We start from the raw sequence: 16,890 nt of genomic DNA on the forward strand, positions 1-16,890 counted from the left end.
TCGGAACAATTCAAGACCGCGGCGAAGAACATCCGATCAGTGCTCAGAGTAAGTTTCCCATTGTAATTCCATCATATCGATTTCAGAAGCAATTATTGTTCATCATCGCACTGGTTGGGGTAGTCCTGAGAGTAACGAAGCTTACTTACCGAAGCAACGCATAACGGAGTGGTATTTTATCCGTAGACGACGCGCCGCTGGAAATAAACGGAACTCGGTCAACAAAACAAGCATTTGGGTGTCGATATATCGGAACAATTCGAGATCGCGGCGAAGAACATCCGACCAGTGCTCAGTAAGATAACGCATTGTTATTCCATCATATCGATTTCGGAAGGTCTCTCTTGTTCATCACCGCACTGGTTGGGGTCCCCTGAGAGCAAAGAAACTTACTTACCAGGCACACGCACGGCGGAGCGGAATATCTTCCATCGATATTTCCTTACTGGAAAATGGAACGGAATTTGGTCAACAACAGTCATCTGGGCCGTCGACACACCGACACGCTTTGATGTCGCGATGTGAGAGAGACATCAATACAGCGGCAAAGAACATCCGACCGATGCAGAACTCGTCGGTTTTCTCATCACATCATTTCGGGAAATATGCCCCCATCATCGCAGGTGGGGTAGTGCGCAGAACGAAGCAGCAATGAAAGTCAAAACGAAAAGAACAACAAAGATTTCCTTGCAACACTCCGCATGAAATCGGGCTGATACATGCTCATCAGCGCATGGGTCGGCATCGGACGTCGAATTTACATACCTCGCCTTTGGGGAGTGATACCTATCTTTTTGGATGGCTAAGGACGCACCTTTTATATGTTTATACGGGTCAGGTCCCTGAAGGAAGGTAAAGTATCGATCCGTCCATGTTCAGTCGATGTCATGTCAGCAATCATGTCAGGAGTTCGAGGGACCGCATGCATGCTCGAGTTAGGAGTTCTCATCTCGGCTGCGTTCTGAATGAGGAAAGTATGGCGTAGGAGAGCATTGGCTAGAGAAATGAATGAACGAAGACGGCCAATGCGGTTAGATAGTCCTCGTTACCTTTCTTGTATGGTCTGTACTTGGCTTCAATGGTTCATCAATGGCGTTGGAATACCTGTTCAATATACCGGTGTCGAATCTCCCTTCATTCATAGATCTGTCCGAGGAGTCCGAGGAGGGTAACTCAACTCGATGATAAGTAGTAGCTAAGGGCAAGTATGAAGGCATATCAGGTGCTCATCGGACACTTCTCTGACAGGTGTGCTTTGAACCTCTTGACCCTGATGCGGTGAAACGTAAGCCTCTTCGCAAAAAAGATAGTCTTCCAGCTCACTGTGAGGCTGATGCTGTTCTCTGATAATCGAGAAATCGGTCATTACGACTGTCCCTCTCTCTGTGAACCGCCCAATAAAAAGGCAATAATGTAGGGTAATATGTGGGGAACCCCTCGGGACCGAAATCTGTGCTATCAAAATCGACAGCCTGTTGACAGGGAATTATAGCCGTCAACATCACGTGACACCGAATAAGATCAATGTCAAGGAGGAATGCAGGGTCGCTCGCTGGTAACATCACCACTTCTGGGGAACAGAGGATTTGGTCGCATTCGAGTAGATCCTCTAGAGCCTTCTGTTTCAAAACCCTTGAAGACCTAACTCATTAAGCGCTCAACATGGACGTGGATCTCTACGACGAGTTTGGCAACTACATTGGTCCGGATTTGGACGACGAGGATGATGAGGAAGAGGAGTACACCCTTCCGCAAAGTCGGCCAATGGAAGTCGGCGACGAAGAACCCGAGGAGGAGGAGCGGGACAATGGAATGAGCTTGATGCACGTAGACGGTGAGTGTCCGCAGCTGCAGATAATCAGTAGGCCTGATCGAGTCGTTCCGGCTGATCCATGACCTCCTTTCCCAGAGCCAACAACGCAGATCGTGCTCCACGAGGATAAGAAGTACTACGCGACCGCAGAGGAGATCTACGGGCCGGATGTCGAGACTCTAGTGCAAGAGGAGGACACGCAGCTGTTGACGGAGCCCATCATTGCACCCGTAAAGAAAAGGAAGACTTACGTCCAGGAGAAGGACCTTCCACCAACATTCTACAACAAAGAGTTCCTGGCAGATCTGACGGCATTTCCAGAGTTGACGAGGAATATTGCAATCGTCGGGCATCTGCACCACGGCAAGACGTCGTTGGTGGATGTGCTTGTATCGCAGACGCACGATATGCAGTGGGATCTGGAGAGCAAGGAGCGATACACCGACGTTCACGAATTGGAGCGTGGTCGTGGAATTAGTATCAAGAGCATGCCCATGTCGCTGGTTTTGCAGGGCCTGAATGGAAAATCGCATCTGCTGAATATCTTTGATACTCCCGGCCATGTCAACTTCTCCGATGAAGTTTCCGCTGCCCTGCGGATCTGCGATGGAGCTGTGCTCGTGGTTGATGCCGTGGAGGGTGTGATGGCCAACACGGAACGCATTATCAAACACCTTGTGGCAGAGAAGATACCGGTGACCCTGCTGATTAACAAAGTCGACCGTCTGATACTCGAGCTGAAGCTTCCCCCCAACGACGCATACTTCAAACTCCGACACACGATCGAGGAGGTCAACACCATCCTTGCCACTTGCTCAGAAGACGTGCGGTTATCGCCCGAGCTAGGAAACGTTTGCTTCGCTTCGAGCCAGATGGGATGGCTCTTTTCGCTCAAATCCTTCGCTCAGATGTACTCCGAGTCCTACGAAAACTTTGACACTGACGAGTTCGCGAAGCGTCTGTGGGGGGACATTTACTTTGATTCGGAGAAGAGGACATTCAGGAGGAAGCCGTTGGACAGTTCTAGCAAGAGAACGTTTGTGCATTTCATCTTGGAACCTCTGTTCAAGCTATATGCGCATGTCATCGGCGAAGACCCTAAGTCTCTGAAGAGCGTTTTGTCGTCTTTGGGCATATACCTCAAGCCGGCCCAGCTATCAATGAACGTCAAGCCCCTCCTGAGGATCGTTTGCGAGCAGTTTTTCGGAACTGTTGGTGGATTCGTAGATATGATTGTTGATAAGATCCCATCGCCGAAAGAGAACGCGGTCACAAAGGTGGAGCACATCTACACTGGTGACCTCAACGGCCAATACGGAGTAGCGATGAAAGAGCTGGATCCGGAAGGCCCTCTGATGGTCCACATTGTCAAACTGTACAATGCGACCGACATGACGGGCTTCGACGCCTTTGGTCGAGTGATGAGTGGAACCGTCAAGCTGGGCCAGAAGGTCCGGGTGTTGGGAGAGGGGTATACGCCGGACGATGAAGAGGATATGACCGTACGGGAAGTGACAGGCCTGGCGATTTACGAAAGCAGATACAAAGTCAAAGTGACCTCGGCGCCTGCGGGAAGCTGGGTGCTACTGGAGGGCGTCGATTCCGGTATCCTGAAAACTGCCACGATCACGAGCACGGATGTCGATGAGGACGACCCGGTGTACATTTTCCGATCGCTACGATACAACACACAGCCTGTAGTCAAAGTCGCAGTCGAGCCAGTGAACCCGACGGAGTTGCCGAAAATGTTGGATGGGTTGCGAAAGATCAACAAGTCGTACTCGATAGTGCAAACGAAGGTGGAGGAAAGCGGAGAACACATCATTCTTGGAACGGGAGAGCTGTATTTGGACTGTGTCCTGCATGATCTGCGACGCCTATACTCTGAGATCGAGCTGAAGGTTGCTGATCCTGTTGTGAGGTTTTGCGAAACGGTGGTGGAGACGAGTACTCTGAAATGTTTCGCGGAGACTCCCAACAAGAAGTGAGTTGTGTTCGCTTAGTCTAATCTGGCTGGCCGTAGTTTGCTTACAAGGGTCGATTCGGCAGGAACAAAATTACCATGGTTGCAGAGCCTCTGGAAAAAGGGATTGCGGAGGACATCGAAGATCTACGTGTATCAGCGAAGTGGCCAACACGTCAACTGAGCGACTGGTTCCAGAAGAAGTACGACTGGGACATGCTTGCATCACGGAATATCTGGGCGTTCGGTCCCGACGACGAAGGCGGTCCCAACCTGCTCCTCAACGACACGCTCCCAGCCGAGACGGATAAACAGCTCCTCACAGCTGTTCGCGACTCCATCAAACAGGGATTCCAATGGGCTACCAGGGAAGGCCCATTGTGTGACGAGCCGATCAGAAACGTGAAGTTTAAGATCCTCGACGCGTCGCTGGCGCAGGAAGCCATCTACCGCGGAGGAGGCCAGATAATCCCCACCGCCCGCCGTGTCTGCTACTCCTCCTTCCTCATGGCGACACCGCGCCTGATGGAGCCCGTCTACTTCGTCGAAGTGCAAGCCCCAGCCGACTGTGTGTCCGCAGTGTACACCGTCCTCGCCCGCCGTCGTGGCCACGTTACACAGGATATCCCAAAACCTGGGTCACCGCTGTACACGGTCAAAGCGTACATCCCCGTCATCGACTCGGCAGGTTTCGAGACGGATCTCAGGACGCATACCCAGGGTCAAGCCTTCTGCCAGCAGATGTTTGACCACTGGCAGATCGTGCCCGGGGATCCGCTGGACAAGAGTATTGTGCTGAGGCCGTTAGAGCCTAGTCCCGCACAGCACCTGGCGAGAGACTTTATGGTCAAGACGCGGAGGAGAAAGGGGTTGAGCGAGGATGTCGCCGTAACGAAGTTCTTTGATGACCCGATGCTGGTCGAGCTGGCGAAGGTTGAGGGTGGCTTATTGTTGTAGAATATTTTGCAGAGACGATATCTTATTTCCAAAGGGCGTGTGAGGGGTATATGGCGGCTGTTGCATATATGTAAATTGAATAGGATTCTACAGCGATTTGTATGTAATATTGCATGATTCACGGCCCCGACGCATACTTCGGCTGAGTATTAGCGACGCCTTCTCTGCGGCCGTCCCATTCACGTATCTCTGACTTAATGCCGCTTTCCTACACATGCGGAGGGGCCATCAAATTCCAACAGCACACAAGTCCAAAATGTTATCGAACTTTGTCCTATCCCAAGGACACTTCGGTGCCGACATGGCGACAAGTTGCACTGCGCACGAAGCGCACAATCGGTGGCCACATGGGTTAACCACTGCAAGGGCATGTTCAGCAAGATGGAATATCTCCTTCAACTGACGTGGCGCACCTTTACTCTCCATCGCATCAAAACATAGCTGACATTCGCGTAACGGCTCGTCTGAGGGGTTCGGCTCTGTCGGGACCGTACATGCTGCTCCGAGTGCTTCTTTATCATCGGCCGCCACCACGTCTGTAGTCTCTGCGTCGTTCAAACCGCTGCTTTCCCTGCTCTCTGCATGTTCCTCGACATCAGCACGACTGCTGGAGTTGAGCATTTCGCGCTCAAGCTCGGCAAGAAGCGCGTCGCATCGTTCGTGAGCTAGTCTGATGGCTTCATCACGCGATTGTACGATGGCGCGTTTGCGTGCTTCGTAGGCTTCTTTATGTGATTGTGTAGACTCCCTGATGGATGCTGGTATTTGAGCGGATGCGGGCCGTCGCTTTGGTGATGGATGTGATGGTGATGCGCTTGCTGAAGATGGTTGTACGACGGAAACTGGCTCGGCGCCGGCTTCGCTTTGCGACAACATGCTTCTGCCGTTCCTATGTATGCCAACAGCATCCCGCCTAAAAGAACCGCCTGTTAACAGCAATCCCTCGACAGCACCTTCACATGTCCTTGACATACCACACGCGTCGTGGGGCAGGCGTTTGTGGCGGCAACGCGGCGGGGATAGGCAGTAGATGAACACCTTTCTCTGGCGACAGTGCCGCTGGTGACGGGGGCGTGAGGGATAATCGCACTGCCTCTGGGTTTGTCGTTTGTGAAGCAGCTGGTGCGCTCGAGGGTACACTGTTGATCGCAGAGTCGCCCATCCGCTGCACGAGGTCCGTACACTGCCTGGCTTTCGCTTCCCTGCCTGGTTGGGGGACATGAGGTCAATGATGCTATGGAAAGCAACTGTTTCAGATACGTACCCTCCTTGAAACACAACTGCAGGAAATGCGTCTCTTCCACTGTAAACATGAGCAGCGGTTTCCCGTCCGACAAGTTTTTGAACCGAATGTCCGTCAGAAGAGCACGCGACCAGCTGATTGTAGTAGGTTTGCCTGCAACAATTGGGCCGGCATTCTTCATCAATTGTGATGCTGAAGGCAGGATGCCGTGCCATGATAGTCGGGACTCATGGAGCCGCACGAGGCCGCAGCTTAGTTCAATCTATAGAGCAAAGTTTGAAAGGACGTCAAAGGGTATGGAAGTACAACAGGGGTGAGGATGTCACACTTACGAAGTTGTAACAGATGACAACGTCTGCGAAGATGGTTACAGGCTCCTCGTCTGAGGAATCTTTTCCATTTTCTGCCTTCTCATCTTGCACACACCACCTTTGCAGTGTGTGCAAGATCTCACTGATAGACTGCTCGGGCGTCTTCGCCTCTTCTTCAGAGAGCTTCTCTCGCGCTTTATCCTGTCATAATAAGATTGAACGCCGGCCAACCGATGTCGGCGAAGGTAAGGCCTATATAAGCGCTTACCAAGTCCTCCTCAGTCACAAACACCTCCTGAAAGTCCCCAAGGCCAAACACATCCTCGGTCGTTTGCGTGTCGATAGGGAACTCAAACTTAAGTTGGCTGGATCCCAAAGTCGACGCCTCCGAACCGACACCTTCCTCCTTGTTCCACCCATCATCCGCATGTCCATCTTCATCGAATCTGCCGTTTGAGGGGATGTACGCATCGGCATCCTTCGTGCTTCCACCTGCACCAAACATATCCTCACACGAGGGGCCGGGTGACCCTACCATCCCTCCCAATCCAAAAGGCGGAACCCGCGTCAACCCCTCCCCTTGAGACACACTATCAGCATCGTGTGAGGCTTTCCAGGGTTGAAGAGCCTGTTTGTTGTCCGGGGTGCCGAACAGCCGGTCGGTCAGAGAGGACGTCCGAGCCTGAGGACGAAATGGGGAGAAGAAGCCGCTGGTGGCCGAGATGTTGCTTTTGGAGGAGGTGCCGAAGCGGCGAAGGGGCGTGTCGGGCTGGAAGTTGCGGAATTCGGGGGTGCCCATTGTCGTATGTAATATCGTCGCTGCAACTTCGGAGTAGTTATACTTGCTCCCAGATAGTTGTGTTTGACGATGGTTGTCTCAGCTGGGTGGTGTGACAACTTCTATGCATGCAACGTAGTACAGTCCAAAGCAAAAAGGGGGATGTCGAGGGCAATCCACTGCTTTCGGACCTGCTTTCGGACATGGCCACTCCCGTGCGTACAGTACGGAACGCCAACCAATTCATCGTCTGCTTTGCAGCCAGCTTTGCAGCCATAGAACACAACATCCAAACAATTCCACAGCTGTCTCTACTGTAGCCCTACGGAGAATCCCCACCTTTTATACAATTCTAGACGTATAGACCTATAGCAACATGGCTTCTCACCTAGCCTTTACTGCGGACACCACCGGGGAGCTGAACTTTCCCTTCGGAATCGCAGACCTTCGTTCGTACGCACTACACCAGCCACCTCCGGCCACTCTGGGCTCAGGGTCCAAATGGGGCCCAACCCATTTGTCTGCCTTTCATGTTGTTACGAAAACAAACCTTCCTGTTGAAGCCGTCGTCCCTGGCCATTTGTTGCCTTCCCGGGACGTGGTTCGAGCTGCCATTCCATCCCTTTTCTCTGTCGATGGCGATGTCGTACGTGACGTAGACTTCACTCTCAAGAACGCCCCGGAGGAAATCAGGTCGACGATACGGTCCGAGTCCTATACGTTTTACCGGAACCTGCAGGCGGTCATCGCTCATACCTCAGACGAGTCGGTGAGAAGTGCGTCCACCACAGGCCCAGACTTGTCCAGCACAACAGACGAAGACAAACCAGAGAACGTCGGGGAGGCACTACTGAAAACCTTTGTCGGGCTGGTGATAGACAGTATGGGGCCGACTATTTCGCGTAACGGCAAAACATACGAGATTGAGCTTCGGTACGGTAGTGTCTGTCCAGATCTGAACTCAATCCACCGCTGATCGTCCGTCACTCTCATAGCCCCGAGCCGTTAGAGAGGACTATAAGGCTTTGTGGGGGCATACCAGCCATTGTGAGGAGCGACGGATGGTTGGCTTTGGTAAAGTCTGCCACTTCAAAAGGCAGTCGTCGCGGCAGGCTCGTCGGAGGTGTTACATTATGTGGAATTGAGGTATAGGCTTCTTGGTGTGCATGCTGTCGTGAAAGCGGTATTCTAAGGTGGACTTTAGGCCAAGCGGTACGGACACGAACACTTTATCGACGGGATTTACGGACAGCTTTTCGCGGAGTGTCTGGCTTTAGCTTACAACAACCGGACCAAAGGGCCCGGTGACCAAGAGGTAAGGACTCAGCAATCGTCGATGTGTTAGGAACCCATCACAGCCTTTCTTAACTCATGATTCGGCTCTTGTAGACTTTTTTGATCGGAATTCATCATCGGAAAGTCTTCATCGTTCACGTGTTTCTTCCTGCATCCTATTTGGATGCTATCCAGCTAACGGTCGACTTGCCCGATAACGTGTATGTCGTTTTGAAAAGGAGTCGCGTGTTCGACCTCCTGTGGAGCGAAGACAGGATGGAAATGGCGCGTGCGGTGTTAGCCATGGAGGCGCATCTGGGCACCACGGCGAATCTGGTTGGCCGCATGCGGTCGGATCCTCTTTAGGCTTAGGATTAGGAGTCATGCTGTTGTCATCTGAGGGATTGACTAGAAGTGGGTAACTCGTGCTAAATGTGAGTAACTCGGGTTAGGGTTAGACTAGTTAGACAGCTGCCGAGCGGAGCGGGTAGACCCTGATTGTAGGAGGCCGGGTAAGGCCGACTCACCGAAGGCAAAGGGGTTAGGTTTGTTGATCAAATGGTTCACTTTGGCTGTAAAAAAGTCTTATTCTGGAGGTGAGCTACCCACATTTAGCACGAGTTACCCATTTCTAGTCACCCCCATCTGAGCGTACCTCTTCCGCTTGCGAGCAACGAGCACGCGTATATATATAGCGCCCCTCGATCGCAACACACTCCTCTCAAACACTAGCGTCACTGACTAGCGTCACTGTAATTGGAATCTGGCTGCATATCATTGGGAGAACCCGCTCGCTCGCTGGTAGGACAGCTGAAAACGGGAAGGATCGTGGCAAAACGACAGCGCGGCTCAGACGACGCCAACAGGCCGAACAGTGATGTGTCAGTGGTCTATTCTGCAGAGCACGACTGGCGACGCATGTACAGGGAATAACCGCCTCTTCCTTTGAACTTTCATATTACATTGTGTTCAAAGGTCAGCATTGGTGGATTGATGAGAGCACTATAGCCTTGTGGCTTGCCCAATTTCTGCCCGTAAGGCCGCTATCAGGGGCATCAGAACATCGTGCTGCCTGCAAAAGACAGACTTTGTTAATAGATAGTTAAAATTGCAAAGAACCGCCATGTCCTTGAATGCATACCCGTATACGTTCCGTCATCTACTTTATCCCAATCATTCGCTTCCTTATGCTTGAATGTAAACCCAACAAACGCATTCCTCAGCTCCTTCTGCACGCCCGATGCTGGGTTCGTGGCAGCTTCATTCTTCTTCTTTTCCATCTCTTTCATTCGATCTTGGACCTCCTTGTACATCGCCATGTCTTTCGGATCGCTAAAGTCGTCAAAGTAGGTCGTGTCGATCGAGGATTTGAGGGCTGGAATGAAGGGTGGGGTGGGCGAGGTGGGAGTTCGGAGGTGCGAGAAGGAGTAATCGTGGAAGAAAGGATGTTGCTGGAGATGGGTTTGCAATTGGAGTCGCACGGGCTGTTTCGCAATCAGGCTAAGAAGTACGGCGCCCAGTGAGCAACTACCCTCTTACGGACGACATTGGAACCTGCGTATCACCTTGTGACCAAGCTCCATGCCGTATCCGTCAGGTTGAACTCCTCATCTGCTCCGCTGTAGCGTGGCCGCTCAAGTACTTTTTCCCAGTGGTAAACATTTACCCATACATCATCCGTCGTTGGTGCAGTGAAGGGAGGGTATCCTGCAATTGCATTGCCTCAGTCAGATATGGTTGTCAATAGTCACCTGAAAGCGCCATTTAGGATGCCAACCTGCTAAGCATTCAAACAGGATGCAACCGATGCTCCAATAGTCAACTGCAAGACCGTAACCTTCTTGGTTGTTTGTGAGAACCTCAGGCGCCATGTAATCCGGAGATCCGACGAGGGAGTATGCCTAGACACAATCAGTTAGCTGCGGCAAGATGACGCAGCTAGAGCGGCTGAACTGACCAGCATATCTTCCCTCCGCAGCGATTTGTGAATGCTGCGTCTATCCGCAATCGATCGATGTGTCAATGGGGTGTCTTTTAGTTTATCAAGCTGCCAGGATGAGTAAAGCCATGAGTCCCTGGCTTTCATAATTTACGGCAAATGGACGAAGGCGGACCTTCTCTTTGAGACAGTCCATGATAGATGGGCTCAGTGCACCACGACTGAGTCCAAAGTCCGTCAACTTCAGATGCCCCGTTGCATCGATCAAGAAGTTCTCCGGCTTGAGGTCCCTAGACCAGCCGGACAAACACATCAGTTTCCTCCCAAATGACACGCGGACACCATCCCGTCGCCCATACCTGTGAATGTACCCCAGTCGATGCAATTCGGCAACCGCCACAATCATCTCGGCGACATAGAATCGTGCATGCACCTCTCGCAGTACTCCAGAGTTGTTCAGCAACGTCCTCATGTCGCCGCCAGGCACATACTCCATCGCCAAGTATACATGATCGCAGTCTTGGAATGCGTATAGAAGCTTGACGAGCCAAGGACTGTCCGTGCGTGTGAGGATGTCACGCTCGGTGAGGATGTGGTTGACTTCGCCAAGTTTGTGCAGGAGGGCTTTGCTCATTTTCTTGAGCGCGCAGAATTCTTTGGTGTCATTCTTCTTTGCCAAGTAAACCTATTTGCGACCGTTGGGTCAGCGAGTTTTCGCACTTGATGTGGACAGTCTCCCTCACTGTACCTGACCATATCCACCTTGGCCGACCTGAGTGACGATATTGAAGTTTGCCAAACGGATGCGAGTCCGTCTTTTCCGCAGAGCCGCTCGTTCCTTTCCGCAAAGATACTTCCAATCTCGGTCTTGCTCACCCTCGGGCACCTGAGTGGGATGACTCTGAGTAAGCCACATGGAACCTTGATAACAACTTGAATTACCGGACCTACTCCTCGAGTCTTCATATCGTCCTTGAACTTCTGCAATCTTTGCTTGCGGTCGTTCAAATAGGTAAGAAGGTCAAAATAGTAATCCAAGAAAACTGTTTTGAAGACGGTATAGTGAGCATAAAACGATTCAAGATCAAGTTCGATGTTGTGTACGTACAAACGTTTGCCATTTCGCATCTTCTCCTGGTTGCCGCGCTGGGGGTGAATGCAGCCTCCCTCTTATATGTCGCAGGCCTTGGGGCAGGGGTTGGATGGACTGATCCCGGCCCAGGGTCTCTCCTACTCTTGACTACAATCCCGTCATTGGCCTCAGCTGCCGGCGATAGATGCCGCGGTGGACGTGGAGGCTTCACAGGCTTTGTTAATGCCTCCGTAGTGACAGGAGGAATCTGCGGTCGCAGAGTATGCTTTTTCTCGGACAGGGTCAGCGTAGCGATGTTCTCCGCAATACGGTCTACTGTTGCTACCGCATCCTTTCCATGCGTCGGAACAGGGATGCGAGTCCGATGTGTGGTAGCTTCGTTGACCGGAGGTATTGGCAATGGGTGATATCTTCTGGGTGGTGCTGGTGGGCAAGGACCTGGATCGGCATTGGGTAGGCGAGAGCTCGTTGACAGCATGGCAGTGTGAGGCTCAGAATGGGATTGAGCTGGACGAGATAGATTCGGGTTGGATGCTGCGAGTCCGAACTCGCCAGAGCTCTTCAGTGCTCAATGAGGAATGATCCTGCATACCGAAAGTTCCTAAGACTCGATGCCTTCCTAACTTCTCCCTGGCAGGGCCAAGTCGATTTCTGCAGTCATACCGTCATTCGAGCGGACTTTCAAATTAATGGCGGGCTGCTTTATCGACACCGCGTGGCTGGCGCCTGATAAAGACAAGCGTAAAATCGTGCCCTGAACTTTTTCCCACGGCAAACGTTCTGAGAACTACTAAAAGGCCTGCCAGAACAAGCCCCAAATGCCAAAAACACGCACGACCAGGAGGCCTCATGTTTGTCGTTGAAATCTTCCTAAACTTCTGAGACATCTGCCAAGCATCTGGAAAGCACCGCGTAAAGTTATGGGCGGTTTGGTGCTCTACAACAGGCGCTGGAACGTCGCTAGGTAAAGCTACTGCTTTCGAGAGGAATAGCATGTCTCCGTGCAAGAAACAAGGCTTCCATTGACCAACGTCTAATAGTGACGATTTCTTCTTCCCAGCCGTCTATGGATTGTGTGTTCACTTCCTCTGGTAGTTGCGCACAGGGGGCTGGGCACGCGTCCTATTCTGCTTTCTTACGCTGACTGTTGCAACCTGTAGGCTACTCGGAGCGATTTTAGTGTATCGCCATACGTCTACGAGTCAAGAGCACGAATGCTATAATGATAGAGGTCTATCCGCGTACTTGATCATTTCCATCATCGTGCTGTCCTTCGAGATTATCAACGATGCGGTGACTGGGTGGATCTCGCTTCAAGGAACGGTCGCAGATGATCGGCCACGCAGGCACATTACGTGAGCTCGAAGATAAGCCATTTGGCTTTTGGACTGAAATATCTCATATCCTCTCCGCTTCAGCAAAGCGATCTATACACATGCGCTTCTTATGATCATTGAGTTCGTAAGTTTGCCCCAGAATGTTCATGAGCGATGCGGAAAACACGGCCTAACGATCTCTCGCAACAGGCAGTTCAAATCTTCGGTCTCAGTCTGATCCTCGGCTCGTCACCATTGACATGTCCGGAACCCTCCAAAGTGGGGCTGGTGGTTCGCATCCTGATCGGACTGAGCACAGCAGGGCTACTGGGATACTTTATCCTCACCTTGATCTTGTTCCTCCGATCGACCTCGCTGGATGTGGACGCCATCGACCATACCTCCGTTTGGCGCAAACGGTTGAAGCTCATGTTTTTCTCGCACTCGCGGAAGCAAAGGCTCGATGCGGCCGGTACGAGCACGAACGATGACGATCCGGACGTGTTGACGGAGGTTGCGAGAATCTTCGCCGAATTCATGCAGGATGCCATCACGGTACCGAGTGACATCTTGGTTGGGGTAGTTTTACTGCGGCAAAAGCAAAGACGCAGACGGGCGAAACAGTTGGAGGCCGGGAGTCAGATCTTCAACATATCCATGGCCGACGCGTCCACCACTCTCTCCGGGAAGGCGGCTGCTGGGCTGTTGGATCCGCCTAAAGCGAATACGCCTCTGGTTCAGGAGATGGCGGAAGTGGAGATACCAGCATCGTCCATCGCTACGCCGGCCACATCAACTACTGGCGTCCGTAACGTGCCTGTCCTGTACGATGAGATATCCGACATCACGTACTTCTTCCAGTACGCCGAATGCATCTACGGCTTGCCGCTTTACATGCTGACCAACATGAAGCGCGGGGTATACCATTTGTGTTGTCCATGGTCGCGGAAATCCCCGGAGACCGCTGTGGCAGCCATCCGCTCGTACACTACCGAGACTTTCATTCCGTGTCTTCCGGTTTCAATTCCCATTGGGGACCAGCTACCTCATGCCGATTTGGTCCACATCTCTCTGCAAGGGGGACTCTTCAGATCGCCGTTTGTGGTCTGCTTTGATCATCCACGGTCGACCATCGTGATTGCAGTGCGAGGGACCCTGTCGACGGCCGATATCTTGGTAGATCTGAACTGCGATCTGACCGAGATCGATGTCCCCGGGTTGGAGAGCGGTGACAAGGCTCACACGCATTCTGGAATGGTGGGTTACGTAATTGAGAGGATCGAAATCTGTAACATCGACTTATGTTCCTCCATCCCCAGTTCCGGACGGCGAAGAATGTCATGCGGGAGATTGAACGCGAGGGCGTACTGAGGCGGTTGCTGCTGGAAGAGGGAAGCAAGTACCAGAGTTATGGCCTTGTCTGTTGTGGACATTCCTTGGGCGGGGTAGGTCTTCCAGCGAAACTGGCTGTACAGGAAGCACCCCATCTCTTAACACAATCATGTCTCGAAATAGGGCGTGGCTTGTCTGCTAGCCTTCCTCCTGCGCACAAGCACGTATCCGACAGCCCGCGCCATATGCTACAGTCCACCAGGCTGCATGGTAACTCACAGCGCACAGGGATACTTCCAGCAATTCTGCACAACCGTCGTCCTGGGCACTGATGTCGTTCCCCGACTCAATCGAGCGACAGTCGAAGACCTGAAAGTGAATGTCAACAGATGTCTAAGCACCTGCCACCAGCATAAACTTCGAGTTCTGGGCTCGTGGGTGTTACAGGACTGGTTGGGCGTACCATGGTTCTTGCGTCGTGCAAACAGCCCCGAGGAGGATGGGGAGGATCGGGCTGGGTCTGATAATGGGGACGGCGGGTTCGGCGAGCAGCTCACTACAGACGATGAGGAAGATCCCGACCCCGTCGCAGCCCAACGCCGTCGTCTACGGTCCAGTCGGAAACTGCGCCACGATACCCAAGAAAGTGTCGGGAGCACGAGCAACCTGGTAGTGAACCGCACTTCCGTCGGGTATCGGCCTGGGAAGGAACAGATACATCCGACGTTGACTCCGGATTTGGAGCTGGGTAATCCGATGGACAGCTTTCAGCTTGGAAGCGGCGAGGCATCGAGTGCAGCCCAGCAACCGCGGCGCATGTCGAGTCCCAGTCCGGAAAGATCTTCAAAATTGTCGAATTCGCAGACGATATACGCCAAAACGTACCTTCCGGGCAAGATTTTGTACTTTCAGAAGACCCGGGCTGACCTTGTGCAAAGACCAGCTCGTCCATCAGGGGGGGTTTCGGCTATCCCGGAGGCCGCATCATCAGCTGCCGACCCTCTCACCGACGACACGATATCACAACCCCGAGAGCTAGAAACCATCCGAGTATCCGCCGACTCCCCCTCCCAAACCTCCCCCTCCAGCGACACTAGCGGCCATCAACGCCCCATCAAACACCACACCCCCTTCTCCTCCTTCACCCGCTGGACCTCCTCCATGCGTCCCCTCACCAAATCCAAGTCGCGGCCGTCGCCCCGATCACAAGATCCCCGCCGGCACCCGCGCCTGTACACGGCGACATGGGCGACGGCAGACCAGTTCCAGGAGATTGTGATTTCGACGACGATGGCAGGGGATCATATGCCGAATCATATGGCGAAGGTGTTTAGGAATGTGGATGCTGCTGTTGCGAGGAGGAGAAGGCGGAAGGCGGCGGCGGCGGGTGGGGTTGGTGGAGGTGCGAATGGAGATGTTATTATTGACGTAGATGAGGATGAGGCGGGGGGGCTTGATGATGGGATCGTGCCGCCGGTTCTTGGAAGGTGAGGTTGAAGTTGTTCACATTTAGCATTGGACTGTGACAATTTTGGAGGAGAATCTCATCAGAACGATGATCTCGCAAGTGATATCAATCGCAGGCCCTTGCGTATGACCTCTACATATGTAACATTTTTGGTTTTGACAAAGTCCTCGAGCGTATGATACATTGAAAATATGTACAGTGAAAAAGAAAAGGGAAAGTTGGTGGCTCTTCGAGTAAAGGAGAGCGCATGTAAAGACATGTAGGAACTGGTTCAGGCGGAGGATGGAAACAGGTCGATGGACGTCGCATGGCAGCCGTGGCCCGCAATGGATGAAGAGAGATGGGATACCTCCCAAAGCCCGATCGGTTAAGACATGTGACATCCCAATTGTTGCCATGCGCGAAAAGCGCACTAGGATCGACATCTACTGAATGACGCAGCCCTTCTTTGGCGGCTCAGCATCCCCACTAGTCTGCTTCTCAATCTCCATCAGCATTGTCTCAAACGCTTTCGCAACCCCCTGGTTCAGCTTAGCCGAACACTCAACCGTGGCACAATTCCACTCCTTCGCCAGCGCCTCGGCCTCCGAGCTCTCCACCTGCCTCTGCTGATGCAAATCCAGCTTATTTCCCACCAACACCAGCGGCACCCACTCCATGCCGGTATAATTCAGAATTTTATCACGGACAACCGAACACATCTCAAACGAGGCACGCGAGGCGACGGAGTAGATGAGCATGTAGCCGTGTATCCCAAGGGCGTGTTTGGAGTTGAGGATGGAGTACTCGTCCTGGCCCGCGGTGTCGTAGATCTCGAGCAGGTACTCGTGGTGGGTTGTTGGGTGGCGCATGGTCTTTTGGAAGGTGTTTTCGATGGTTGGGTAGTAGGTTTCGGCGAAGTGGTTCTCGACGTATTGCACAGTGAGGGAGGACTTGCCGACGGCGCGGGAGCCGAGGACGGCGATTTTGCGGACCTGGGATTTGACGTGGGTAAACGAAACTTAGAGAAGAAGTCGGGGGCGGACTTGACGAGGACAAACATGCAGTGCGCTCGAGGACCCTTATCTCTCACTCACCTTAGCTGGACTGGCCATTGTTATGAAGCTTTGTTTGAGAAGGGGTAGAAACGAGATAACCCGTCGTCTTTTCGCGAGTGGAAAGTGTGATTTGAACGAGACTAGTGCGACGGCTAAGCGCACGAACGTTCTTGGAATTCGGGCGATATATGTAAAAGCCCGAGGAGGAGGCTGAGGTTTGTCTCTGGAGGTTTCGTCAAAGTAGTCCGGGAATGACGTTTCACCTGATGTCGATGTTGTTGGAGTTCCTGAGCCTCTCTGTCGACTTGTCAAGTCAGCCCAGCCGTGGAGGCCGTGGGAAAGTGGTGACGTTCCAAGCTGCATGA

The 16,890-nt window shown here is 52.6% G+C and overlaps 6 protein-coding genes across 6 annotated transcripts; 3 read left to right on the forward strand and 3 right to left on the reverse strand.

Annotated features, from left to right (window-relative positions):
* The first annotated feature begins 1,567 nt into the window (after nucleotides 1-1,567).
* On the forward strand, nucleotides 1,568-4,847 carry EV422DRAFT_81846 (P-loop containing nucleoside triphosphate hydrolase protein). Its single transcript, XM_053074431.1, has 3 exons — nucleotides 1,568-1,834; nucleotides 1,910-3,797; nucleotides 3,863-4,847. The coding sequence occupies exons 1-3, from the start codon at nucleotides 1,663-1,665 to the stop codon at nucleotides 4,731-4,733; spliced, it is 2,931 nt and encodes a 976-aa protein (XP_052924955.1). The 5' UTR covers nucleotides 1,568-1,662; the 3' UTR covers nucleotides 4,734-4,847.
* Nucleotides 4,848-5,288: 441 nt separating this feature from the next.
* On the reverse strand, nucleotides 5,289-7,292 carry EV422DRAFT_81866 (uncharacterized protein). The gene is made up of 5 exons (XM_053074432.1): nucleotides 6,556-7,292; nucleotides 6,309-6,488; nucleotides 5,998-6,238; nucleotides 5,708-5,935; nucleotides 5,289-5,646 (listed from the first exon to the last, which is right to left on the reverse strand). The coding sequence occupies exons 1-5, from the start codon at nucleotides 7,084-7,086 to the stop codon at nucleotides 5,399-5,401; spliced, it is 1,428 nt and encodes a 475-aa protein (XP_052924956.1). The 5' UTR covers nucleotides 7,087-7,292; the 3' UTR covers nucleotides 5,289-5,398.
* Nucleotides 7,293-7,334: 42 nt separating this feature from the next.
* EV422DRAFT_531928 (uncharacterized protein) lies at nucleotides 7,335-8,984 on the forward strand. Its single transcript, XM_053070498.1, has 4 exons — nucleotides 7,335-7,998; nucleotides 8,061-8,211; nucleotides 8,270-8,380; nucleotides 8,455-8,984. The coding sequence occupies exons 1-4, from the start codon at nucleotides 7,442-7,444 to the stop codon at nucleotides 8,704-8,706; spliced, it is 1,071 nt and encodes a 356-aa protein (XP_052924957.1). The 5' UTR covers nucleotides 7,335-7,441; the 3' UTR covers nucleotides 8,707-8,984.
* A 207-nt stretch (nucleotides 8,985-9,191) lies between these two features.
* Nucleotides 9,192-11,338, reverse strand: EV422DRAFT_597146 (kinase-like domain-containing protein; the record flags this gene model as incomplete). The annotated part of the gene is made up of 8 exons (XM_053073617.1): nucleotides 9,192-9,840; nucleotides 9,906-10,047; nucleotides 10,118-10,241; nucleotides 10,298-10,387; nucleotides 10,455-10,569; nucleotides 10,639-10,964; nucleotides 11,028-11,156; nucleotides 11,222-11,338. Coding segments are annotated over 8 exons (1,452 nt in total), but the record flags the coding sequence as incomplete, so codon positions are not given.
* An 814-nt stretch (nucleotides 11,339-12,152) lies between these two features.
* EV422DRAFT_531933 (uncharacterized protein) lies at nucleotides 12,153-15,614 on the forward strand. Its single transcript, XM_053070499.1, has 7 exons — nucleotides 12,153-12,336; nucleotides 12,413-12,463; nucleotides 12,533-12,727; nucleotides 12,791-12,833; nucleotides 12,899-13,945; nucleotides 14,008-14,133; nucleotides 14,204-15,614. The coding sequence occupies exons 1-7, from the start codon at nucleotides 12,293-12,295 to the stop codon at nucleotides 15,509-15,511; spliced, it is 2,814 nt and encodes a 937-aa protein (XP_052924959.1). The 5' UTR covers nucleotides 12,153-12,292; the 3' UTR covers nucleotides 15,512-15,614.
* Nucleotide 15,615: 1 nt separating this feature from the next.
* On the reverse strand, nucleotides 15,616-16,871 carry EV422DRAFT_557937 (small GTPase superfamily). The gene is made up of 2 exons (XM_053071922.1): nucleotides 16,565-16,871; nucleotides 15,616-16,462 (listed from the first exon to the last, which is right to left on the reverse strand). The coding sequence occupies exons 1-2, from the start codon at nucleotides 16,580-16,582 to the stop codon at nucleotides 15,914-15,916; spliced, it is 567 nt and encodes a 188-aa protein (XP_052924960.1). The 5' UTR covers nucleotides 16,583-16,871; the 3' UTR covers nucleotides 15,616-15,913.
* Nucleotides 16,872-16,890: the final 19 nt, after the last annotated feature.

Source organism: Fimicolochytrium jonesii (genome assembly GCF_025526975.1).
Source record: "Fimicolochytrium jonesii strain JEL569 chromosome Unknown EV422scaffold_14, whole genome shotgun sequence".
NCBI lineage: Eukaryota > Fungi > Chytridiomycota > Chytridiomycetes > Spizellomycetales > Powellomycetaceae > Fimicolochytrium > Fimicolochytrium jonesii.